General features: G+C 34.5%; 1 protein-coding gene across 1 annotated transcript in view; it reads right to left on the reverse strand.

Moving 5' to 3' along the window:
* The window catches only part of LOC149559349 (uncharacterized), a 125,116-nt gene that overhangs the window by 69,848 nt on the left and 27,773 nt on the right, over window positions 1-27,495 (reverse strand). The window contains 10 exon segments of the mRNA XM_089831359.1: window positions 498-681; window positions 16,546-16,650; window positions 16,881-17,854; window positions 17,923-18,072; window positions 20,642-20,925; window positions 21,019-21,195; window positions 21,390-22,654; window positions 22,793-22,918; window positions 23,759-23,766; window positions 24,220-24,292. Of these exon segments, the coding sequence (XP_089687485.1) occupies window positions 498-681; window positions 16,546-16,650; window positions 16,881-17,854; window positions 17,923-18,072; window positions 20,642-20,925; window positions 21,019-21,195; window positions 21,390-22,654; window positions 22,793-22,918; window positions 23,759-23,766; window positions 24,220-24,292 (3,346 nt within the window).

Consider the following 27,495-nt stretch of genomic DNA (forward strand, 5'->3'; position numbering starts at 1 on the left):
GTGTCACAATCTAGAGCTACGAATTATGAGTCAAATTGAATCCATCGATGTCTTTCAAAGTATGTAAACTCCCCTCAGAGGAGAGAATGAAAATTAGTAGTCAAATGTATATTGATTGAAAATATTTCAGAATTTGCAGTACATTCCATAAATGATAAGACTCCTAAAACACTTCATATGAAGTTGACCTGAAGATCCAGGAAGGAATTCAAAAGTAATGTTTATATTTTATATCAAGAACATCACATGAAATCTCTTACAAACAGCTTCAGGATACATGCATTTTTCATTCACAGTTCAAATCCTGCCTACTTGCACATTTCTGATTCTTCAAGCAAGATAACATAGTAATTTACATAATTTACACTAGTCGTAACTCATACACAACCTATTCATGTAAGTAAATGGTAGAAATAATTGCATGCATATTGCTCCATAATCCTTATTACCTCCTTATTTCTGCAAAAATTGTTGTTGAAGCCATAATAGATGTCAACATAAAGATGCAGATTCCATGAGAGGGATTGCAAGACTGAGCAGTCCATCAAGATTATGAAAGTTCAGATTGATAGCCTTTTTCACCACAGATATTTCATGTTCTCTATAACTTGAATCACTAGCAGCATCCAAAGCACTACCTGCTTTTGCAAAAGCTACAAATGATGCACTAGCATCATCAACCTGCAAGTATAAAAATATTCTCTTACATGCTTTAACTAATAGAAATTGAGAAATAAGTACAAAAAATTGTTCAGAGGATAAAACAAAGCTAAATTACATGGATCAATGTCACAGTGCAATTTCATATTCTAGAACAACATGTATCATCTACCAAATGCCACAAGGCAATTTTCAACTTACAAATTGTAACAAATGGTTATAGTGTTGGCAGTGTTGTGTATCAATCACATAATTTCCTGATGCATTTAGAGATGCAACTCGTTTTTGTTGATTCACTACTGTTAATGCATGGCAATTCAAGTTGTCAACATTAGACGCTGATGAACAAGGAGATTCACCTGCACAAACAAAAAGTTTAAATACTAGTAAATATGCTAATTATAAATCATAATAAGTTCACACAACTCAATATACATTACTACATTTTACTACAATGACAATCAACAACTACCCTGGGCATTAGATGTGTCTCTGTCTATACATACTATCCATTACAGAAAAGACTAATCTTAGAATTGTCATACAAAAAGTTTGGAATTTCAACCATATAATGGACAAATTAAGAATTCTGATGCCTAAAATCCACAAAATTCACTAAAAATCTAGTTTCGCAGTATCTTCTTTAATTAGTTAGAATTTGTTGTTGGGAAACTTGGGTAGTTAAACAGTTGGCATAACTGAGGAAGTTACACGGATGGGAGCATAAGAAATTTCTCCGTATCACAGTAATATGTCTCCAGAAGTCAAGAGACTTCAGATGAAGTTTCTTCAAATCTCTCTTAGAAATCAAGAGCTTCCTACAGAAGTTTCTTATTCTTTTATGTATAAATCACATTGGTTATCTTCCTAACTGTCGATATTTTGTTGGCAGGGGCTAAAAGCACTAAAGAAATACAATAGGACTTGAGGTTGCTTTTACGTTTTGCATTTAATTGTACAGATTTTTCTAGTATAAAATATTCTTATCTCCCAACAAGGTATTAGTAAGGAGAGAAACAATAGAAAGGACTAAGATGTTTTTCCACTGAAGTTTTATTGATTGATTCGAATATTGCCAATCACTGAGTGGCACCTTATCATGTTTTTAAATAAGGGCATTCTCATCTTGATTCTCATCAGCTTTTTCTAGGTGGCTATTATTAAAAATTTAACAGCTTGCATTATAATGATGACTATCAAATACCAATATAATATGTCTTTGCTTTCAGTGAAATTTTCATCAGTAGTTATAGTTTTTTCTATTTTAAATTTTAAACTTTTTAGGTTGTATAGAACTCCATACTTTTTGTTCATTTAAACATTTAATTGGTTTTACTTTTTGATATTTATTATTTTCTTTGTTCTCAATGGAATGACTAGATGTAACCATCAAAACACATGATTGTTTAAATGCTCTAAAATGATCACTAACTAACCTAATGATCAGGAGTAAGATGTTTGTCTAGTGAACTATTATCGATTGACTGATAATTATTAATATTCCTAACCTTTGAACGGCATAGTATCATGCTTCTAAATAATGGCATTCCCATCCTAGTTCCCACCTGCATTTTCTAGGTGGCTGTAATGTCCCCTTCCTAAGCTAGTTCAGCATGTTGGCATCATTAGGTTATTTAGCCGATTCCCAAGCGCTAATGATTAGGATCAGGAAATCTTGGAAGTAGTATCAGGTGGGATGTCATATTTGGACATTTGAATGAGCATAACATTTCTTTCTACAGCCTTTTGGGTTAACTCTCTCATGCCTACTATTTTTAGTAAGTTAGTTATCAACTCCAACAGAGTTGGCATACTTGCTATTTTTAGTATTGATGGTAGGTCCAATTTTGATGATCATCACAACTTTGATATAGGCCAGGGATTTTACACTAAATGATGATAAATTATATGTTAATAGAGTTAAATTAAATATTATATATTAAATTTATCATTATTTTTATTTATTTACTTAATGAAGGGACTATAGAGGCCAAACATTAAATTGAAGATGATTTATTTTAATGAATGGGCCTTTATTATTTATTGCTACAATGGGAGATTGGAAATGGAAGTGCTTCTTATTAAATAAAAGCGAACAAAATATTCTTGAAAAATAGTGAAAAAATTAAGCTATTTTTTAAAACAATGAAAAAGAAAAGCTATTCCAAGAAAAATAGTGAAGAAGCATGAGAAATATTCTCAAAAAGATAGCAAAAAAGCAAAAAGTGTTTCCTTTTCTTGAAAAAGCAGCGAAAAAGCTACAAAAGAAGGAATAGGACTCTCATTTAGGGATTGTCATGTCCCCAAATTTGAATGTAATAATTTAATTTAATTAATTAATTAACTGGTCCCAAAAATTTAAATAATATAACAAAAGAACCTTTAATTGGTTACTTTAATTTATTAATATGGGGCACAAGTTAATAATATTTGTATTTGTGCTTCCGATTGATTTAGTATATCTCGGACCCATTTTTTATTTAATTGTGTCTGTAGGTAGGTGTGGCCGTCAGCTATCTTTGTACACCCTCGGAAAGGTTTCCCCAACAAGTATTTAAGCACATGTAGGTAGTAGTAGGTATGCGATTTGGTTTATTATTTCTCTACAGTGAATTCCTGTTGGGATTTCTTTGTTGTTCGTCATTTCAAGAGTGAAAGATCTTCTCTACTTGGCTCTTCCGACTTAAGTGGGATTCAGCCCTCACCCTATTCTGTTTGTATGGTTTTGCTTGGATTTGGCGAATTGGAGCGGCATTTTATCTATCATTGTATTTGGCAAATCTGAAGTGCTAATATTGTTTCTCTATGTGCACTATCTTTATTTGCAAATACTCATATCTGCATCAATCTATGATTTGGTTTTCAATTCTTGTACTAGCATTGTTTGGTGTCTCTGACGAATGCAATCATTTGTACGCCAACTCTGAACACAATTCGAATCATTGGCGCAACCTATAATACCTTACATCCCACACGACACTATACCATCCGTACACTTTCCATAACCCTTGCCTCCACCATACATCACCACATAGCCTCTTTCCATATCCCACACAGTTGCTTCCTGCACTGTACGACCTCCTCCCTACACCGTTCGGCCTTGCACAGCACAGCCAGCTCCACACCCCTTCACCGTATGACTACATCTCCATACTCCTATCGTACGGACTCCACACCTCCACCGTACAACCTGCCTTTGCATACCATACATCCTTCCCTATACCATCTGTATGGTCAGCTCCAAGATATTGTACGGCCAGCTCCATTATACCATATGGCCTGTGTTTTCCCCTCCCAGTTCGGTGTGATACATGTTTTGAACCGTACACCATCTTCTTGCATTATATGGCCACTACAATTCGTCTCCATCAGTTGGTAATTTGGTCAAACGAGCGGAAATCCTTACGCAAGGAACGAGAATATTACAGGGATGTTAAAAAAGATTTTGATAGTGCTTCTATTTACTGAAAATTACTTCTTTTTCGTTGGTTTGCCAGACCAAAAACCCTAGTTCGCAACATTCTTCATCTTATTGAAAGATACGATATGGAGTATAATCTCATGATTTTATTTTAAGGTCACATTTGGGTAGTATTGGAATTTAGGTTTTTAGATTTGCAAAGCTTATTGGATATCAAATTCGCTAAGAACTTCGCAGAAGACTGAGAAGGATTAAACTTCTATTTTTCTGGTTGTAACTCCTTCCTTGCTGGCCAAACCGTTTCCACCCAGCCATATCACTTCTTGAGGGTCAACATGAAGATTCTAGAGCAGCCATTGGGGTTTAAGGAGCCAATACCTGCATTCACTAAAGATCATAGTTGTTGTTTGACAGATCTAGACCCAACCATACCATTTGAAGCATTTTAGTGAAGAACCTAGGGTTGATGGAGCTTATACATGCTGATTATTATTACTGCAGTTATTTATGTTCATTCCCAGTAAATGGGTATGTTGTATTTGTGTTTATGATCAGACTTATCCATCTGGATATCTTCACTTTTGTCTTTATATTGCACTTTCAATTTGAACTTGATTTTAAAAGTGAATATTGCAAGCATGTCCTTTATATTTGCTGTCAATGTATTGTATTTATTGCAATATAAATCAGCTCTTTCTATTCTGTTTATCAGATGGTCTTAAACTCGTAGGCAAAATCCAAAAAAATCAAGCAGATATTTACAGCGGCTAATATTTGAAACTTACCAGCTTACACAATGATGATGGCTATCAAATACTGATATAATGTCTTTTCTTTTAGTGGCATTATTTTGGAACTTCTAGTTTTTTCTATTTTTAAACATCTACATTTCTGAACTTCTATAGCACTCCATAATTTTGTTAATTTTAAAATTTTATGTAGTTCTATTTTTCGATGTTTTCTTTCTTCTCGAGGAAATGACTAACGATCGAGATCTGCAAATGGGTAGGAGTCTTCATGGTTATATTATAGTAACCGGGGTGGATACAAATGTCTTTGCTGGAAATTCCTTAGTTGATATGTATGGCAAGTGTGTAAGAATGGAAGATGCTTACAGCTAAACCCTCTGAAATGATCACTTATTATACTATAGATCAATGATTTTTAACTAAAACCTAGGTTGAGGACAGCTTAAGAAAAGGGCTTCAGGAGACAAGTGTTAAAAACTTGAACTCTTCAAATATATTTTGAATGAAAAAATCTATATAAAATACTAAATAACCCTACCTAGACAGTACGAAGTTCTTAGTAGATACCTATAGATAAATGCATATCAGCTGAAATTATATTATGATGACAATGCTTTCCTTCACCTGTACCTTCATGTTTTATGGTTAGACTGTCAATTCCATTATCTTGCAGAACATTGAATATGGATAACGTCTGACACAATAACAGAGTATGTCTAGAACAAATAAGCGTTCACCCTTCCATAGCATAGAAATCCCCAATGCGGTCCTCTCAGCCATGGCAATTACAAATAAAAAATTTTAAATCAACAAAATTACAAATGAATACAATGTTAAATTCTTAAAAGTGTAAACAAAAACTAACCTGTCGGAAGCATAACAGCAGCTGATTTAAGTTCTTGTCTATGTCTGCTTAAATACAGATTCTTGGCCATCACAACATGCATACATGCGAATCCTGTGCATTGGTAGGCTAGAGCAGCAGCTGCCCACTTTCATTCCGTTCATACACCTTAGCACAATCCCTATAAAACAAATGAGAATATTTTATAATCAATGTAGTCAAGAATTAGGAAGTGAATAATTAAATATAAACCCTCAGTGACCTTTAACATACTGTAGAAACAAAAATAGTCTGAACTTCAAGTTTGAAAACCTCATTGAAGCAATCTTCCATTACAAAGAAGCTTTAATGTCCTTAAATTTTTAAGCTTTTAGGTTTAGCTGGTCCATCCACTCTGAAAAACACATTTTGTTGTTAAAACTATGTAACCTCGCATATATATAATAGCTAACAGAAAAAGGGGACTAACATGTTACTTTTCAAAGACCAACTAGTAATTGACCCTAGGACTTCTCATGTGCATGTTAGGCTGCCCTACAACCAAGTGAACGGTCATTTTTGTAACCAGAGCTTTTTGTAACCATGTTATTTTTCATGGACCAGCAAGGACCTGAACCTAGGGCCTCCCATGCGCAATTTGGGGTTCTCTACCACTGAGCTACAAGTCCTCTTTCTGATGGGGAAACTTGCAAACACATACACAAAAAGTGCATTTTGTGACCAAAAGATATTAAATCAATTTTCTGTCACTTGAGAAAATTTTAGGAACAAACTGTGGTAACTACAATTTAAGACTTCAAAGCAAGCTTCAAGGATGGATTTTCATTTGGTAAATCTTACTCCTGGTAGAGATTGCTAAACTTGAATTTACTTGGAAGCTTGGTCAATATAGTCTAAACCTAGATATACAATTTTTTAAGAATTTATAAGCTCAATGGAAAAAAATAAAAACCTTCTGTGAATTTCAACCATTGAGTCTCATTTTCTGAATTGATATCTAGCTTGAAATGCCCTAGAAAATGACCTTTTCCCTTAGCTCTACCTTTCATGACCTAGACTGGAAGCCAAATAGGTCTTCAATAATTATGCAAAACAAGTGAATTTGGCAACCAAACTTTATACAATCAATTTCACAATATGTGAAGATTGCACTTCCAGAAGACTTATAGAATGGCCATTGTTTTCTCCTGAGAGATACAAACATTCTATAACTGAATAATCATAAAACTACAAGAAAATTCTAGTTTTGGAGTTCAATTGAATCCCATTGCTATTGTTTGACAGGGATTAGCTAGTGTCACTTAATGCTATGTTCTATATTGTTTCAGTAGTGTGCGTGATTCAAGACAGTCAATATTTCTCCTGATTATTATTAAGTAATTGGTAAAATACTTGTTTGATATTAACAGAGACTGAGAGGTCAATATATACAAAAGAATGAAACGATGTTTCCTTACAAAACGATCCTAAGAATAGAAACTTTCTATTCTAGCTAATAGAAAACATGCCAGCACAATTAATGTTTTGTAAATAAGAAGGTGTCATAGTTTAGTTGTCTCAAATAGCCATCCTCACCAACCATTCTATCAAGGTTTTTTTCTTAATTTTATTCTCCATCTTCTCTTAGTTGTATGATGATTCAATCATAATGATTTTGTCATAAAATAATGTTAGCTCAATGGATTTGTGAAGATGTGGTAGGCATTAAACTTGTTAAACAAAGTCAAATATTCATAGTGGATGCACCTTGACCACATCCAAACATATGAGGAGAATAGCATTATAGAATTTTGCATAAGATAACATAGATAAATTTATTAATGTCCAACAAGAGACCATTAGGGTCTAAGGGAGTGGAGACCTACAACACGGCAACAGCTTGCACCAGGAGTACCAAGCAGTGACAACGAAAGGAGCCAGTAAGAAAACAAAAGAACTGGACCAAAAAGGACTAAGCACTCACCACTGTAATGTCCCCTTTTGGGACATTAGAAATATTAAAGGACACATCTATATAATATTAAAGTTGACTATGAAAGTGTGGACTTTAATTATAAAAGGTCAACTTAATATTCAAAGCGGGCTAAAGAGGGCAAGGAGAGATAAGACGTAAAGCCAAAGGGAAGTTGAAGAGTCACAGGCAAATAAGACGAAAGCCAACGGTAAGTCGAAGAGTCTCAGTTTGTGTATAAAAAAGGGAAAGAGGCTCATTGTTGGGCATGCTTAATTTATGATTCTGTTTCAGTTTTCTCTCTTGTGAGAGTTATTCAGAAAGCTTCAGCTTTTAGCTAGTATGAGGACATAGCCCCTCGTGCCAACAGACAGTGGATGCAAACCCATTTTCCGGGAGACATCAATTCAGGGGTTTCATTTGCACTTACAGGTTCTTATTCTAGTATTCCAATCTGACTGTTAATCTGTATTTAAGATTGAGTTTTGGACTGGTTATTGTATTGCTGTTGTATAATACAATAATGTGTTTATGGAGTTGTATGAGAGTTTTTTGGTTTTAACATTATGGGTCTGTAATACATTTCTACATGCTTGAAATCTTGAATATTAATCTGAAAAGGACGCATTTATATTTATTGGAAAATCAAATGGTTTTCTACTGTTGTTTGTAATTTATATGCCTTTGATTTAAGTTCTAAATATCAGTTTTGAGGAAACAATTAGACAACTATTAGTTAGACTATTTCCTATGGTTTACCTTGCTAGTTATTTATGATATGCTTTCATGTTTTTACTATCTGAATGCTATTCTGATGAGAAGTCTAGTAAATATCCAGTTCGAGATATTTTAGTGGCATTAGAGCTGTGCATCCTGCCATCCTGTGAGGTTATTGAGTTTATAAAACCTAGTTCTCATTTTCAATTTTCAAGTCTGAGATTCGAATTGATACAATAAGCTAAACTGCTCAAGTAGTCTGATCAACGAACTTAGTCATTCTGCAACACCTTGGAGTCGGGTCTGTTCTATTTTCTCTAAATCGTATGTGCAATAATATTTGTTTATGTAAACCCTCACATACTAGTATTCTGCCAATGAAATATTAGATACAGAACTTTGATTGTTGTTATCTCCATAAGCGATATTACTCCTTGGGCTGTTATACCATTAGTAATATTTATTTTTGAAGACTCCATTTCATTGTTAACATGAATATTCCCGAGTATTCAAGTTTGAGAGCAACTAAGTGATAGTAAATTAACTCATGCTAAAGATCCACCAGTTACATGCCAACTGTTTGACGAAAAGTCAGGAGTTCAGATTTAAGCAGCAGAGATCATTACACCGTTTTTGTCCCAATTTCAAGTCTGTTGTAACTGTGTTGAGCAGATACAGTGTTTAGTAATGCACACTGTTACAAATTAGTCGGGTTTGTGAGAGATAGATTCTAAGAAATCGAAACTTTAGCATGTAGACGAATTATTGGGAATTTGTGGCTCTTTACCAGCATGATTATGGAAACATAACATCTTTGAGGGTAGGAATATTTGGTAAACATTTTGGTATGCAGTGTGGGACCCAGAGTAAGGTGAGGACGTTATCAAAGAGGCTTATAGGAAGAGTGAGAGCAACTGCACCAAAATATAAAATGTGGTTTGATCAAACAACCAACAATGGGCGAACTTGAGAAAACAGCTAAGGGGATGTATGAAGTACAGTTAAGAATTGGCTAGAAACAGAAATAATAAAACTCAGCAACCTGGGAGACTGAGCAAGTGAGAAAGGTCATAGCAAACAATTAAGAGAATGTGTGAATGAAGATTACGAATAGAATGGGGATTCAGGAAGATTACAGTCTGCAAAAAAGTATCCATTGAGCTATATAAGTCTTATGGAAATATCGTATTTGCCCAACGAAATTCATTTCTCAATATTGTAGTTTGTCAGGAAAGTTTCAATTTGAGAGTTTGAGCTTGATGTTTGAAGTGGAAACAAGTCTGACCTGCTGTGCGAGTTGAGCATTTCAAGCCATCACAGTGTAACTAAGGCCGCTTTACATGCCCAAAACTACTTGTTGGATTGCCATACCATATTGGACTTCCAGCTAGGGTGTTGTACATGACTGGAAACTGCTATACAAGCTCGTGTTCTTTGTGAGGGTGTTGCAGCAGTCATAAACATAGCAGAACTTAATTGTATAAAGCTGTAGTGGATTACGAACTGTTGTACTAGCATTAGGAGGTAGTAACAATATCAAAAAGTCATTTCTCAATTCTGAGCATTACTTTGAAATTATACTAAATCAAAGCTGTTGTTACATGAAAATGAAAACTGGGAGGCCCTTTCAGTAATTTTGGAATATATATTAAGATTTAAACAGGGCAATTACTAGTTAGCAGTTTGGGAAATCAATACTGTCAATTCACAATTGTAAAGTCTGCATATTCTTCAAAAGCTTGATAAAATATTGTTGTGGCTAAGTGATAAGTTTGAAGGTTAATAAATGTCTCTTGGAAGTAGTTGCAGGCATAGGCAAATTACTCACATGATGGAGGGAGGAAGTTGTGAGCCCTCGAGTCTGAGAGTAACTCAGGTCAGCAGAGCTGCTTTTCACGGTAATGTGTACGGTGAAAATAGACAGTTTGGAAATATTGTGCAATCTCCTTAGGTGGGAACCAGCTGCGAACCTCATGCAAGACGAACATTTTTGATCACCAGTACAACGATATACTTGTAATACAAATCGAATTATTTGACATAATTTCAGAATATTTGAGTAGAGGAATAGAGGATAAAGCTTACATTGAAAACTTATGTCTATCTGAAAGTTGGATTGTGGGGTTGCTGAAGCACTCTAGTGATGTTGTGCGCCCCCTCAACTGTTGACAACATTATTTGAGCAAATTGGAAGGTTTGGGTTGGAGCTGAGTCCGGAATAGAAGTTGGGAAAAATGCCTAATCAAGACAGGAACATGAAAGAGCATGCTCAAAATAAACAATAGTCAGCCCAAAATCCTGAATCCAATAGCAAAAATTCTCGACATTTATGGAGAGTATAAAGAACTTCCTACCCGAATTCAAAATGATTTACTATTCAGTGATTATGTAGATTTTCATCTAGAGCAGCAAAATAAGACAGGTAGGGAAAAAAGAAAGTATCTGGAAGTGGTTCAAGATCTTCTTGCAAGGGTCCAAGGCAAAAATGTGTACGAGGAATTTCCAGAAAATCATGATCAGCGAATAGAGGTTCTTGAAAAAGAAGAGAAATCAACTACCATTGATTTACAGCCTTCCAACGATCATGTAGAAGATGTTACCCAGGGTACAAGTTTTTATGTTGGTGAATTGGAGGTTAGTGTTGACAAACAGGCGGATGAGGATGGTTGCACACGAGGTAATTGTTACAAGATTCAAGAAGAGTTGGCAGATTAACAAATTTCAGGATGATTCATTGATAAACAGAGGAACAAATGTGTTCCTTATAAAGAATTACAAGGACGTTGTTTCTAAAAGAAACAACGTAGACTGAAGACGGAATTAGAAACAAAACTAGAGACAGGATAGGAAACATTCCTATCTGGATTGAAGAAAAAAGAGACGAGAAAGGAAACATTCCTATCTAGACTGAAAGACGGACTACAGACAAGTAGTTGACTATTATAGAAAGTATAAGATATTATCTTAATACCCTCCCTTAATGGTCAACGTACGAATGTCAGAACATTCTGGGATAATTGAGACCCTCCCTGGATCTACAGAATGTTGAAACCAAGAAGCTTTGCCAGAAGAGTGCTATGACTCAAAATAGGTTGCAATTACAAAACTCCGTTTTTGTGGAAAAAAGGGTAAAACCCAGAATCTCACGCAGCCTTGCGTATTACAGACAACTTGAAATGATTTTTGAGGAGAAAATCAACAAACCCAAAATAAACAGAAATAGATTCAGAAAGTGAAAAATGCAGCTTCGCCTTGATCAAGAAGCTCGACAACTTGTGCTGTTGGCTAGGAAGCATTTTGCCTTGCTTGAGCAGCCAAACGTTTCCGACACTCGAATTTCATATGGCTGAACTTGTGACAGTAATTATACTGTACATTTTGCATCATAGAGCCATCCAAGGATTGAGCAGATGGTTGATGCTGGGAAGGCTGAGAAGACTGATGGTTGCCAATGTTCTGTTGAAAGGATTTTGCAGCAAAGGCTTGCTCAGTGGAGGTGGAACTGGAGCTGCTACCAAACTGTTGTTTCCACCGATCTTGTTGAAGCAGCAGGGTGCAGAGATCAGTGAACTTTAGATCAACACCAGTAGATGTGATGTTGAGAGTCTCGATAAAATGCTTATAGGATTTTGGTAAACTCCGAAGAGTGATTACCACAATATCCTATTCCTCCATCTTGCGACCGATGGCAAGTAACTGATCACGGATTTCCTGAATCCGGTTCTGGTGTGCCTGGAGCGAGGTGCGCTCATCCATGACAATAGAAAACAGAGTGTTTTTCAAAAAGAAGGCTCTGCTCTTGTCAGAAGTCTCATGAAGACCTTTTAGATGTGTCCAGATTTCGGCAGCTATCTTGCCAGATGGAATTTGAGAAAGCTGGTCATCAGCTACGGATAGTTTGAGAAGCATTACTGCCTCTCGATTGTTCAGATCCCATGTATCTTGATCAAGACCTCGAGAAGTCGGACGCTGCGTAACACCCAGAACAAGTTGATCGGTGTTTTGATATTCGAAGATTGCGATGATGCGCTGCTTCCAGGTTCCATAATTGCGACCATTAAATTTGGAATTATGTTCGAGCAGAATATTTGTCAGAGATGCCATGACACGTTTTTCAATGAAAAACTGTGAAAATCTGTGAAGGCACTTTCTTCGAGGCAAAAATACGAAAGACCCAGAAGAATCAGAGAATGACCCAGAAGAGAGCTCGAAAAACCCAGAAAGAATCTTTTGTCATTTTTTGGATCCGCTGGCTCGAAAATTGAGGCACAAAAATTGAGGCACCTAGAAAAAATGGACGACAACCCAGTTGAGCTCTCGAAAAACCCACCAAGGTTCTACAAACAAAATATTTTTTTGAGGTAAAAAACTAGGGTTTCGAGCAAAAACCTAGTCGACGATTTTAAAGGTCGGATTTGTAGAAAAATGTCGATTTTCTGTGAAAAATCACACTTTTCTTTTCAGAATAGGGACTGATGGACTAATAGGGCAATAGAGATGAGGATTTCGAACCAAAAAATGGTGTTACAGACACGTTTTTGTTGCAGATACAGGGATAAAAGACTGCAAAACACGGCTCGCGATTTCCAGTAAAAAAGAGCAAGAGAAAAATTACGCAAGCAATAACAGACATGCAAAATATTAGAGGTCACTGAAGGGATGCATAATAGACGTGAGCAAGCTGAAGTCGTGTTTTTGCAGATTCGAGCTTGAAAAAAAAAAAACACAATTTGCAGATGGAACGATCCCCTGAAAAGATGCGAAAAATAGGGCATTGAATTGCGGTTGGTAGAGACTCGAAGGCACAAGAAAAAGCATGAAAAAAATGCCACGTTTTGCAAACTGATGTCGCGATTTCCAGTCCTGAGTTGCAGATTCTTTGCATCCCAAACCCTAGCCTTGCTCTGATAACATGTTACAAGATTCAAGAAGAGTTGGCAGATTAACGGATTTTTGGATGATTCATTGATAAACAGAGGAACAAATGTGTTCCTTATAAAGAATTACAAGGACGTTGTGTCTAAAAGAAACAACGTAGACTGAAGACGGAATTAGAAACAAAACTAGAGACAAGATAGGAAACATTCCTATCTGGACTGAAGAAAAAAGAGACGAGATAGGAAACATTCCTATCTAGACTGAAAGACGGACTACAAACAAGTAGTTGACTATTATAGAAAGTATAAGATATTATCTTAATAGTAATAACAGATTGGAATTTTTGTGTGATGAACCATATATTACCTACACCCATGATAGAAATTCAAAGGAACAATCCAAGATGACGCTACAAGACGATGAGTTGTATCAACATGATAATGAAATGCATGCATTTAGAAGCCAGCTGAAGCTTAACGAAGAAATGGTTGTGGCATATTTGGTACGTTATGATAGCACTCACAAGGTGGTTGAGGATCTCTATAGGAAGGTTCAAAAGGGAGTGGAAGAAGAATGACTTGTTTTTGATTTGCAAGTGATCAATACAGGCCTTGAAACTATGAAATCAAAATATTTGTATTTGTTTTCCAATAGGGATAACATTCTTAAGGTTGTTGAAACACATGTTGATCAGCTGAATAAAGAAAGGAATGATATTAAGGAACTCAATAGAGAGCTCAAGGAAACACAGGAGGCACTGAATGATGCTCAGTTTTTCCTTTAGGAAGTAGAAAATCAGATTAGGATCACAAATCACTCTCAAGAGTAGGAGGATAAAGAGAGGTAGGAATTTTTCTTAGAGGTAATTAATGAACTTGATAGCATTCGGCAGACGTATGCTTTGGATAATTGCCCTGAGCGATCAAGTACCAAAGTTTTCGATCACTTTCAGCTTATCGATAACCCTGTGTTTCAATTGATGCTGATTGGATTTCCGATAATCCCTTGTTTGAGGTAAACGATGACTCTCCTTTTGATTATCATGAAGAAGATGATTCTGATTTCAGGGTATGGAAGCCTGGTACGATTCCTAGCAAGGAATATGGGTCACAGGATGGAAGTGGTGATTTGACTATGGTTGTGCATCATAGGATCAGTCCACATTGGGTTCCTGATTTCACACCATATAGGAGTTGGTTGGATTATTTACATCGGCCTTTGGATAGCTTTTGGTGTAGTTTTGAGGAGAGTTATGTGTTGATCACAGGGAATGCTCTTTCAGCTTCGTTCTTATTCATAGTACCTATGTACTCGAAGATTCTCTAGATTGAAGATGACAGTTTGGTATTTGTTGCACCCAGGGTGTTACACTCAGTTTTTGAGCGACTTGTTTATTAAATCATCTATTTAGGTCTATCTACTGGGTTATGCATAGTTCACTGATACATTTCTATCTTATCATATCGGTTGGTTATGACAACAGGGTTTGGGATCTAGGTGTTGATCATATGTATTAATTCTTCTTAGTTTGAGGTTGGATTCAGTGGTATCAGTGATGATCAGAGTTGTTCAGTTTACAGGTGTAGAGCTTTTTCAAAGAGTTATATGGGATCCAAAGATCCGGTTAAGAGATAGATTGTAGAGTGACACCTTCTTTCGCAGTGTGGCTGGAATTGTTTTCAATTTGGATTACAAGGTTACCTGCAGACTCGTATGGGATCCTAGTACAAATTGCTTGAGGACGAGCAATTTTAAGGAGGGGAGATTTGTAATTTCCCCTTTTTAGGACATTAGAAATATTAAAGGACACATCTATATGATATTAAAGTTGACTATGAAAGTGTGGACTTTAATTATAAAAGGTCAACTTAATATTCAAAGTGAGCTAAAGAGGACAAGGAGAGATAAGACAAAAAGCCAGAGGAAAGTTGAAGAGTCACGAGGGAATAAGACGAAAGCCAGAGGGGAGTCGAAGAGTCTTAATTTGTGTATAAAAAAGGGAAAGAGGCTCATTATTGGGCATGCTTGATTTATGATTCTATTTCAGTTTTCTCTCTTGTGAGAGTTATTCAGAAAGCTTCAACTTTTAGCTAGTATGAGGACGTAGCCCCTCGTGCCGGCAGACAATGGACGCAAACCAATTGTTCGGGAGACATCAATTCAGGTGTTTCATTTGCGCTTACAGGTTCTTATTCTAGTATTCCAGTCTGACTGTTAATCTGTATTTAAGATTGGGTTTTGTACTGGTTACTGTATTGCTATTGTATAATACAATAACGTGTTTACGGAGTTGTATGAGAGTTTTTTGGTTTTAACATTGTGGGTCTATAATGCATTTCTACATGCTTGAAATCCTTAATATTAATCTGATAAGAATGAGTTTATATTTATTGGAAAACCAACTAGTTTTCTACTGCTGTTCGTAATTCATATGCCTTTGGTTTAAATTCTGAATATCAGTTTTGAGGAAACAATTAGACAACTATTAGTTGGATTATTTCCTATGGTTTACCTTGCTGGTTATTTATGATACGGTTTCATGTTTTTACTATCTAAATGCTATTTTGATGAGAAGTCTAGTAAATATCCGGTTTGAGATATTTCAACCATAGATGAGAAGAGGCCAGAACCAAGGGATAGGGTCCGAGGTGAGGTTGTGTGACAAAACGTCTAGAAGGCGGAAGCAACCTTTCGCATATAGAAATTGTAAAGCAACCTAATAGTATTATAAGGAAATACTGTATATATAATATAGATCAAATTGTAGTGACATGAAATAGATAAAGTGGAAAATCTGAATAATAATAAAGATACTAAAATAGTCACCAAGTGCCATGAACCACAATAGACCTTCAAGGAATTCAAATGTCATATGGCATAAATCATCAAGGATAGCAAAGGTCAAGAGTATTATAAACCTATCAAGATATTAGCTTATCTTAACACAAAAAATACTACTATGTGCTTGAAGTTTCTGAGTGTCCTGTCTTTTAAACGTGCTTGGAACTTAGGATACATAATTATTATAAATGTTTCCAGACAAATTATGCTATCTATAATAAGGGATGAAACAAATCAGTTCCTACTACAATTGGAGACAACTTATAAGATATCAAAGGTTCTCTGTTTAGAAGTTCTGTCCATTTAACTAAACAATTAGCCCAAACCATTTTTTTAAAATTTACAATTTTAGAATGCATATAATCTGTGAATTTGCTCGATCAACTCCAACCATTAAAATTTAAATGCCACTAAAAGGAACTTACTCAGAAAGCCTAGCAGAGTATGTGAACAAAGGCATAGATTTATTTCCCCAGTGCCTCACACTATTAGAACTCAAAGGCGGCTCTAAAATTGAAGCACTTTGTAGAAATTTTAAAGATGCACGGAAATAGAAACCAATAGCTTCAAGTTCATCGCCTCCATTGCTCTGGATCATACAATAACAAAGAATTAACCAACCAAAAAGACTTTAATTCACACATCACAGATCACACAAAAATCCTAACGAATTTTGGTCAAATCCAAAGAATGAAGTGTATGGGTAATTTACATGAAACAAAAACAAACCTTAATCCTATCTGCTTTCTATTCCAAATCCTTGCCTTCTTCTAAAGCTGCATTTTCCATATATGACTTATGTTCCCTATTTGAACTTACAAGTGCTCCCTCAACATCCCTTTCTACAAATCCTTTCCACTCTGAAGATTTTACTTGGGAGCCTGAAGTCCCCTTACAAGATGTGTCCGATTGTTTACGAACTACAGAAGATTCACCTCTAGAAGCATCAATCAACGATCCTTCCAGTTGGTTGCCATTAAAAAACAATGTATCCAGACTGGGCTTCCCACTTGTTCCTGATGATTTACACAGGTCTTTAGCACCCATTATAAACCCAGAACAGTCACTTAGAGAATCGCCAATTATGCCTGCTTTTGGACTAGGGTTCCTCGAATTACAAAAATCTATCAAGTCGCAATTTCTTGCATTAGTGTGTTCAAAAATTGAATTTTTTTCAGCTTGTACAATCATAACAGGCAATGATGAAACAGAGCACTCGAATGCAGATCCTTGTCTTTCAGGTCTAGTGCGAAGAGATTTAGTATAGCATGAAAGCTTAGATGAATTGGATGTAGAAGATACAAATGGAGGCCAACAAGATGATTCCTTTTTCAAAGGTTTATTATGATCAGAAAACATCTGCATTAATCTATGCTCCTTTGACTGTTGGTTGCTATGTTCTGCTATCTCATGAAGAATGCATTCTACATTTGATGAAACAGTTTTCACTTTTTGCTCTTGTTCATCTTTATTTCCTTTGCTTGCATGAGGCTGAATAGATTCTGTCTTTAAAGGTTCTACTCTTTTTCGCTTGGGTTGGCCTTCCTCCTTCCCTATTTCAAAATCCACCATGCAATTTGTTTCTACCACCTCTTGATGGGTTGCCTTTCCTTTCTTCTGCTCCATGAGTTTCCTTTTCTTGGTTACCTACTGTTGATCCTCAACTTTACTTTCTCCATTCAAACTTTCTACACCATTTTCTTTGGTTAATGAAGCATTTGTTACAATTTTGAATCTGTTACCTGTTTTCTCTGATTTCAGAGGCAGAAAATCAACCCCTTTGGCATCACGCACTGCCATGGAATAACGCAAAAAGGTTATGTAATCTTTTCTACTAGAAAAATATTTTCCAATACATGACAATTATTGGATGATGCTTTCAGAGAAAATGCAGCTGTTACCTGGATGGATTTTCGCCTTTATTTTTTTGCAGACTTGCACTCCTTTAATTCGCTATCCATCTTATGCTGAACATTTAAAGTGTGTGCACGATTTACTTCAGGCTCATGGGCTGTCACGAGGCAACCAAAAACTGAAACAATTACATCCAAGAACAACGACAAGAAACTCACTAATCACTAAATGATCTATCTACAAAAGGAAAAACACTACATGAAAATAACCATCTATATTCTAAAACTATTGGAAAACAATTATTTTTATTTCATGCCAATAAATGCAGATTCATATCAAAGTTTCAAACTCATAATTATCTGTAAAAACAGATTATGATAACACAGTATCATTTCTTGCAGAAACATTGACATAGTAAGTTAGTTTCACCCTATATACGTCCCATCTGTAAGAATTGTTTTTGGTGTCTGAAGATTGGCTTTCAAAACAATTATTACATTCAGTAACTTGCAACAACATGTGCCACGCAGAAGTGTACACCTTCCATCTACAAATCTAACTTGAACAATCTATAACCCAGGTGGCGCAAGGACCAAAGTTATAATTTATGCAATTAACCTACTAAAATTCAAACATGGTTTAAGCATAAAATGATTGATAAGCCAGAGAAGATCTGAAGATAATAGAGGCAAACATTCATATAAGAGGTGCCTATGAAGTAGTCTGATTGAAAAGACTGAATACTTTAGCTAGATCAAACAACCGCCAGGATTTTATAACAAACTAATGATATATGCATTTCACAGTTTTTGTTAGTTGCGACTGTCAAATATGCCAAGTTACTTCAGCAGTGATTTACTAACATCTATGTCCTGTCACACACCACTACAAGATAGTAGTTACATGGATGATAATTGAAAGGCAAAATTGCAGGTATAATTATAGTCTTCAGAGCATGCCCATCCCTACATTGATATTTTATATGCGCACTGACATACATGATCAATTTTTTCTATATTTTGTAATGACAATATATATAGACACACACACACACACAAAGTCTAATTCTATAATTACATGTAGAGCATTGGATTAAATAGAATCTTCAAGTCTGAATACCTCATAATAATAACACTTTCACTTAATTGAAAAATTTCTCTGGCTAGCTTTAGAAACACAGATCTCCAATTTAATATTTTTCAATTTGAACCCATTAAGCAGGTTTGGGGAAGCCAAGGGAAACAATGAAGTGTTCCCAAATTCCACTGTTGTAGAAACTATGGTACTCTGTAGCAATTATGAACTGTATTCAAGCCCAACTGAACCTTAACGGGACCAAGGGATAATTTTTCTTAGTTGGATGTTCCATGCCCTTAGGCTTAATTTGGTTGAATAAGTTTCCAGGCACTGTTTGTGGATTTGCTCTCCAAAACCTACCATGATTATTTATGGGAGTTGGAACAACTGATGGCTTGGTTCCAAAATTTAAAAGCTCAGGCACAATTTATCTAAATAGGTTAAGATAATTATTGATATATATGCACTTATGTTTATCGGATCCCTAACCCTTATAGAAATAACTTGCCTTATGAATTATATTTTAAACATTGTATAACATGATTGCAAGATCTAAACCAGACTTGATAATGACATTTTATTGGTAGAGGTATAATCTTAACTATGGATAAGTTTCTTGTTTTAAATGAACTTAAGATTTCAGAGCAAGATTTAGGAAAAACCCAAAAGGGGACACTCCATTTTTGTGTTTGCTTGGGTGAGACTAGGTATAGAACCCCTCCAAATTTTATCTTAAAAATTTACATGAAAAATTCACAAATATTCGAGCACTACAATGTAAAAGTCACTTATTATTTAATAAAGCTTTTTATTTGTACTAGCCTTCTTTAAGTAAATAAATGTGTATGCACCTCATCGGACAAGACTATTACAAGCTATCCTTTGCCCTTGGCTTCCAATGTACAATGCATCTCTGTGTGACAAATCACTTATTGTTGTAAGTTCTTGTTTGCTATTTCAAATTTGGGTTCTACATGCAAATATTTCTTCTGTTAGATACAATCATTGGAAATCTCATCCTAGGGTACAATACTGTTCATAATGGTTATGCAACTGTTTTCTTCTGCTTTCTCAAACTTTGCTGTTAGATTTAATTGAGGTGTATATCTGTTTCAGATAGTCTCAGATAGTCTCAAGTTAACATTAAATTAATTGGAATAAGATTGAGTAAGCAACATAACCATTTACAACTAAAAATAAAATTTCAGCACAGACATCCTCATTCCAGAACACTATGCATATTGACTTCAAATTCGATACAAAAGTAAAATGTTACAAGAAATTATGTAATGGAGGTAATAGGCTAACCTCAAAGAAGAAAGAAACAATTAAAACATTGAAAGCGTTATTAACTTCTTCTTGAAGTTACCTGTGCAGGTCTTAAATGTCAATCTATAATTTTTATAATAGTCTCGGGAATTTTCTTTCAATGTCTAGAACAAAATATAATAATGACAAATGCAAAGAATCTATATGATGCATTATGAGAGTTAGCTGCATCCTCCACTGGTCAAGAAATATGCATTGGCTTATTGTGCCTCGCATATTTAAAGCTTGATATTAGTTCCATTACCATTCATAAACAACAGATATTTTAAATCTGTGAAGACAACATAGTTCATTTGAACAGGAGCTAAAAAGAACATTACCTTCACCTCCAGATGTCTCTTTTAGTATCGCCGTATCTTTAATTTTATTTCTCTGCTTGATTACACCATTTGACTTCCCTCCATCTTTACACTGTGAAAAACTTACAGCACTTTCTTCTTGCTCCATAAAACTCTTGTATTGGTCAATTCTATTTTTTACAGGTAAGTAATAGTCCTTCCCAGAAAAAGAATTTGAGAACTTAACAGTGCCTGAAACATTTGGCATACTTCTCTGAACTAAACCTTTCTTATTACTGACAATCTTTATACTTGACTGTAAAGACCTTGAGAACTTAACAGTGCCTGAAACATTTGGCATACTTCTCTGAACTAAACCTTTCTTATTATTGACAATCTTTATACTTGACTGTAAAGACCTTGGCCATATCTGGTTTGATGATTTAGGATCAAGCATAGCTGTTGAGAGAGAAGCTGGAAGTTGATCCTCTCCTTGAGTTGTTTCTGAAAGTATCTGTGCTTGTGAAATTGCATTTTGACGCTCTACCGCCTCTGTTGTTTCCTCTTCTGGGACATTACAGTGGTTCATCCCAGGCCTGGTCAGACAAAAAAACAAAATAAGGCAGTCAAATTTCCCATGACTAGTTATGCAAAGCTATATTGATTTTATTTCTTAAAGAGAAAACAAATGCACAATTTCCAATCAGAGAGTAATTTCTCCCTCTGAGAACAGATATACATATTTAAACTAGCATTTAACCCAGTATCAATGAAAACCAAAAGGACTTACAGCCAAAACATCATGTTGCAAAGCCAATTGTCTTGTTGAAGGGGAATCTTTAGTCCAATTGGGCATAAGCGCCATTTCCCACATGCATCACAACACACCCAATCATCTAATCCAGAATTGTCAGTTGCTGTATTCTGAGTTGCAGCTTGTTCTGACAACAACTTAGTATCGTGAGCTTTGATAGTAGATGCATGCTCTATTTTTTTCTGGTCATGTTCATTGGCAACAACCCTTCTCTTTCCCCTCTCAATACCAATTGAAATTTCTCTAGCAAAATATTTTTTCTTTGCTTGTTTTGTATTCTCTTTGCAAAAAGCCATGCTGATTTCTTTCTTGTGGACAAATTGTTCATTCGTACAATTCGCAATGTTTCCATGTATGTCCTCCCTGCTATTGTTTTTTGATTGCTTCTTCTGCCCTTTGATAAAAACTGATTTTTCAATTAATGATTTCTTAAATTTTCCTTTTGGAACTACCTTGCTCTCTTGCTTCATTGTTTTTTTATTAACATTAATGCCATTTGTTTTTTTATTTTCCATGTCCACGCCCTTTACATGTTCTGTACTGACAAATTCATGAGTGGCTACACGTCTGAGAACATTTTCTTTTGGAGTTCCTTTATTTTCAACATCCAGCACATTCTTTTCCTTGTAAGTACTAGCTCCTGAAAAACCTAACTTACTCACTTCATTGAGTGACTTATCAATCTTTCTTACGTTAACAACGTGCTTATGGCCTTTCTCCTTTCTGGTTGCTGTTTCTGGCCCATTTGCCCCACCTAGCATTGATCCCTTTACTGTCTTAGATGGCATACGAGGATGTTGAGGAGCAGCAGTAATCTCCAAATTTTCACTTTTTGATAGACAAACACTGAAATTCTTTCCATTAGCTAAAACATTTGGTTCTTCAAGCGATAGACTCGTTATGCTTTGAATATTTGTCTTCGCATTATGAGCAATTCCCATATCTGGCTTTCTTTGATGCATTTCCTTCATTGAAAATTTTGATGAATCCTTTGACACCAAAGATGCTTTAGATACTCTGAACTTTGTTCCCATATCTGTCTTTACTTTCTTCAGTTTATCACATCTGAATTCAGAATATTGCTCTTTTTCTGATTCAGAAATGCTGGCAGTGGTCTCTTTTCTTGGTGTCGGAGCTTGAATTACTTTCCCATGTAATGTGGTATCATTATGAGATGAATTTATGCAAGCAATTGAATCTCTTCTCCAGGCTCCATCAGTGATTGCCAACCTTGAAGATTTCTGCAACATACACATCATAAGAAAACATTTTAAGTCGAACTAGAGACAAAAACTATATTTATACAATGCTTTTCCACCAGTCTTTCAGTATTTACAATAGCTTTAGAAACAATCTTCAACAACAAATATAGAATGTACCTCCACAGCACCCTCGCTTGCAGTTGTTTGGTAATTGTAATTGTGCACTAGCCCAGCACTATTTTGTTCTTTAGGTGTTTGAGAATTATGTTCTTGTACTGGTAAAAAGGAGCCATAATTTCCAAACTGGCCCTGTACAATTCACACAATGGAAGGTTAATCCTAAAACAGAAACAATTTTACTTTCTCATTATTAAGTTATTAACCTAAGGCCACTACAGAACAACATATTTGCTGATCTATTACATCTGTTGACACAATGTGTATTATGCATATCAAAGAACAACATTATTATACTCCTCTTCCACAAAGTCCACCAACAGGATTCAAAACTAATTCAGTAGTACAAATTAAAATAACTATAAGAAATCACAAATTTAATTGCATTTTGAGTTACAAATCAGAGCAATACATAGGAGACAAAATGATATCCAGACTTTCTGCCATTAAGAAATAATACGCGAATTTTGTTTGACCATAATCTTATCCTTAAGGAAATCAAAAACTATATAACAAAACCAAAGATTGTCAAAGGGATGTGAACATAATTAAATGTACCCAAACAACATTACATTTAGCATTGCATTTTCAAGGTGAAAGGTATGACAAAAAAATTCATAAAAAATTCAGCACAAATATTATCAGTAATCAGTTCAGAAGGCAGTTTCTACATCTGATGTTTACATCTGATCCCCAAAGGGTATCTGTACCTGTATACAAATTAAGCATACATATTTAAAGTAATCAAATACTAACATGAGAAATGGATATGCAATGGGCAAAACATAATTCTTTGTTTGTTGTCAGGGTAATGTTGTTTGTCAGAGACAATAAAGTTATATGCACTAGTTACAAGATTAGGAAGTCTGATCATTATCGTGACTGAATTACTTCTAATTGGCCTAAATGACAAATCAATTTTGTAGCAAAGTTGTGACCCATGAAATAAAAACAAATGTCCCAGACCTTAATACCTTCATCAATAACTGAAAGACATAATTTACATGCATGCACTAATGATTGCAAGCATCATTGGAATGATTAAGAACCCATATACAGTGATAACAAAGGAGACATCTTCGACATTTGCCATGTAAGAAAACATTTAACTATATAAAAGAGATGCCAGACTATTCAAATTCTACAATACATTTGTACTATGCAAAATCTTGGATAGCATCCTTACAAAAGAAAATAAGAATCAGAGCAAAATTAAAACTCTAGTCAGAAACAAATTATATTGCTAAATGGCCAAAGAAACTAACCAAGAATATCAAGTTATAATGGCATGGTATAAAGTCCAAAAGCAAAAACATTAAAAAGAGCTCCAAAATCAGATTACATACTAAGAATCACTAGTCTAAAAACATATACCGACCAGTTGTAAACTTCAAATGCTTAAGTGAAACATAACAGAAAAAGCATACCTCGCTTTTCACAAAGGTATTCCCCTTCAAAGTGACTTCGCATTTGCCCAAAACAATAACTAAGTCTACGTTCCTGTCATCATAAGGAAGAAACCATGGTTAGTTTTCTACAAATTTGCAACTTCAGCTTCCTTGGACAATATATGAACTCCCAAAAATAAGAAATGGCAGCGGTAGGCAATTTCAACCCACCAGATTGTAATATCATTCTTCAAAAAAGACAATACGAAATATTTATGCACGTGAGAAAAAAGAAACATAGGAAAACATAAAGACAACCAGGATCTGCTCTATTTACCCTGCCAACCAATAAGAGCCAGAGTTTTGTTATTTGTGTTAGTACTGTGAATTTGTGTCAATTGAGAAGAGGACAGTAAAGCAAGGGTTACCAAAACAAAACGGTGCAACAGCATGATAGGGATTGAGCAATCTTGCATATCTAAAAAGTGTTCCATATTGTTGTGTTATGTTTTGAAGTTTATGTTGTGTGTAATCTTGGTCATGTGTGTTTGAGAGTCTAAGACTACAAACAGATAGAGAGAATGAGGTGTAAGATTTGGAGCTGACAATGAGAAAAAAGTGATTCTTAGGCACAACTATGTTTGTAAACAGGGTTAAAGAGTACAGCAGAGAGTCTCTACAAATAGGTTGAATATTCAATAGTAGCTTTGGAAATGAATATATCTAATTTTATGGCATCAACATTTTGGATCACACTCCATGATCCATCATCAGGATGAGAGTGCTGGAGATGAGAAGTTCTAAGATTGTGGAAGAACAACATATAGCATTCAGATGATATCCATCATAACGATGAATAATATCCATCATCTTACAAATTTTCATCTCCAGCATTCTCTCTCATCTTGATGATGGATCATGGAGTCTTCTATTTTCTTGTGCTTCCATTGTGTAACTTTGGGCAACTATTATTCAATTATTTATTTCACTTGCTTTCTATTTGTGTAAAATTGTATTATAGCAAAAGCCAAGTCTTGTGAGAGAGTTGTTTAGCTCCATAACAAAGTAATTTGTGCATTTTTTAAATGATAATCAATTGGTATCAATATTAAACAAAGGATAAAAAGGCTCCTCAAATATAGATTACATGCAAAGTTTCTCAATAGAAACAAATGACATAAAAGAAACAATCTAAATCAAAACTAACCACAAAAAGGAAAGATCCTAATAGAATGAACATTATAGAAAAATTACCTAGTTATTTTAACTCCCTTCTCTTAATGGTCATTCTACTAACTACCCTACAAAAGACTTGATATGGTCTACGAGTCATTTGGCCCCATATGCATAGGAGGCTAACTCCTCTTCAAAACTCTCTACAACATAAACTTGTTGCTGAGACCCTCCCTCATTGGGCTTCTAATCAGCCAACCATTTTCTACAGAACTTCTGGACTTGACAAAATTCAAGGACAAATTGAGTGTCTTCCAACTTGTCATGTCCCCTAATCGTGATAGTGAAATAGAGGAGTTCTAAGATAAAATAATATAGTTTGACATAATAATAATATGTTACTTAGATAAATATAGTAATATTGAATGAAATAATAATACTATATTATCTATTAATAATAATATATGATAATTAAACATATAAATATTATACAGGATCATAAATTTAATATGTCATAATATCAAATGCAATGTCTGAATAAGAAAGAGACTTATATAATAACTAGATAATGTGTTAAGATGAAAATATTAAGTTAATAATAATATAATATAAATAATATATTATTACAATCATATATAATAATATCATACATATACCGTATTATAATAGCAATATTAAAGTATGAAATGATAATCTAATATAATGATATTATGGTTAAGATATATTTTAATATAGAAACATTATTAATCAAAAGTTGTATATTAATTTCTTTAAATAAATAATAAAAGTTTCTCTATTATAAATTGTTAATATATTATTAAGAATAATATATTAAAAGAAATATAGTTGATATATTATTAATATGTCATAACCTAATTATTAATATAATTATATTACATATTATTATTATACAATAAATGGAAAGACACAACACCTAGAATTAATTACTATAGATAGAGTGTTTTAACATTGAGAGATCACCATTCAGCATGGAGAGTTATGGAGAAAAATAAAAGGAAAATACCAAAACAAGTCAGCAATCAGGAAATTGAAATAAATTAATGAAGGTTCCAGTTGGGAACATTACAATGGTATCAGAGAAGTATTTCCTACCATCCCATGAAGAATGTATCTAGATAAAAAATAATAATAATTAAAAGTGTATATGCATAAAAGAGAAGTGAGATGACTTGAATAAAAAGAAAAATACCAAATGTGAAAGACAATAAACGGACAGTGATCTGAAATAAATTATGAATAGCCATTGAAGTTAGCAAACAACTGGATGAAAAAACTTTCAGCAATAGAATGCCATCAAGAAAAAAAGAGAATATTTAAGACTCGATTATGTAGGATAAAATTCCTCAATATGAACCCATGAGCATTCTGTAGTCCACAACTATTCAATATAGAGATGGAGAGATGGCTGAAATGAATTTTAGATAGCAGCATTTGAAACATTGCATCATGTTTTATATAACATCAAACTATCACCCAAACATTACAGGCAAGCGCACAATGATTATATTGGCAAGGCGACAACTTCAAACTATAATCTGGGAAAACAATTATGGTCAAATAATAGAGTAATGGTAGTTAGATATCATATTATGTGTTGCTGGAATTCATGAAATTAGTAATCAAATTAAGGATCACCATTGCATATTCTTGAGGTTTGAAATCCATCAATTGATCTCTCATGACATGTTCTTGCTAATTCAAATCAATATCCCTTGTGAGCACTTATATTATCACCGTTCAAAGAAAACTTGAATATGACCATTTATAAAATGGAGAAATTTGAACATTAAAGATAGCCAACAAACATCAATGAAGAAGAGACAAAGAATTTCAAAGGAAGGGAAACGATAAAATAAGAAAAGTAATTTGGAAAATGATGAAAGAAACTCATAATAAACAAATGCACTATTCTAGTGAACAAATAGTAATGAGGATACAAACAAGGAATTAATTCTTCTCATTTATGAATCTCTACAATTGGTACAAGGGAGCACATTCCTCAACATTACCAATTATATAAGTTTGTAAATTCACCATAGTACAATGATAAAGGGTTTATATCACAAGTAAACATATCGACAAGACAAAATAAATAAATAAATAAATATATATATATATATA

Source organism: Cupressus sempervirens, chromosome 5 (genome assembly GCF_028749045.1).
Source record: "Cupressus sempervirens isolate cs-2001-9-10 chromosome 5, ASM2874904v1, whole genome shotgun sequence".
Lineage (NCBI taxonomy): Eukaryota > Viridiplantae > Streptophyta > Pinopsida > Cupressales > Cupressaceae > Cupressus > Cupressus sempervirens.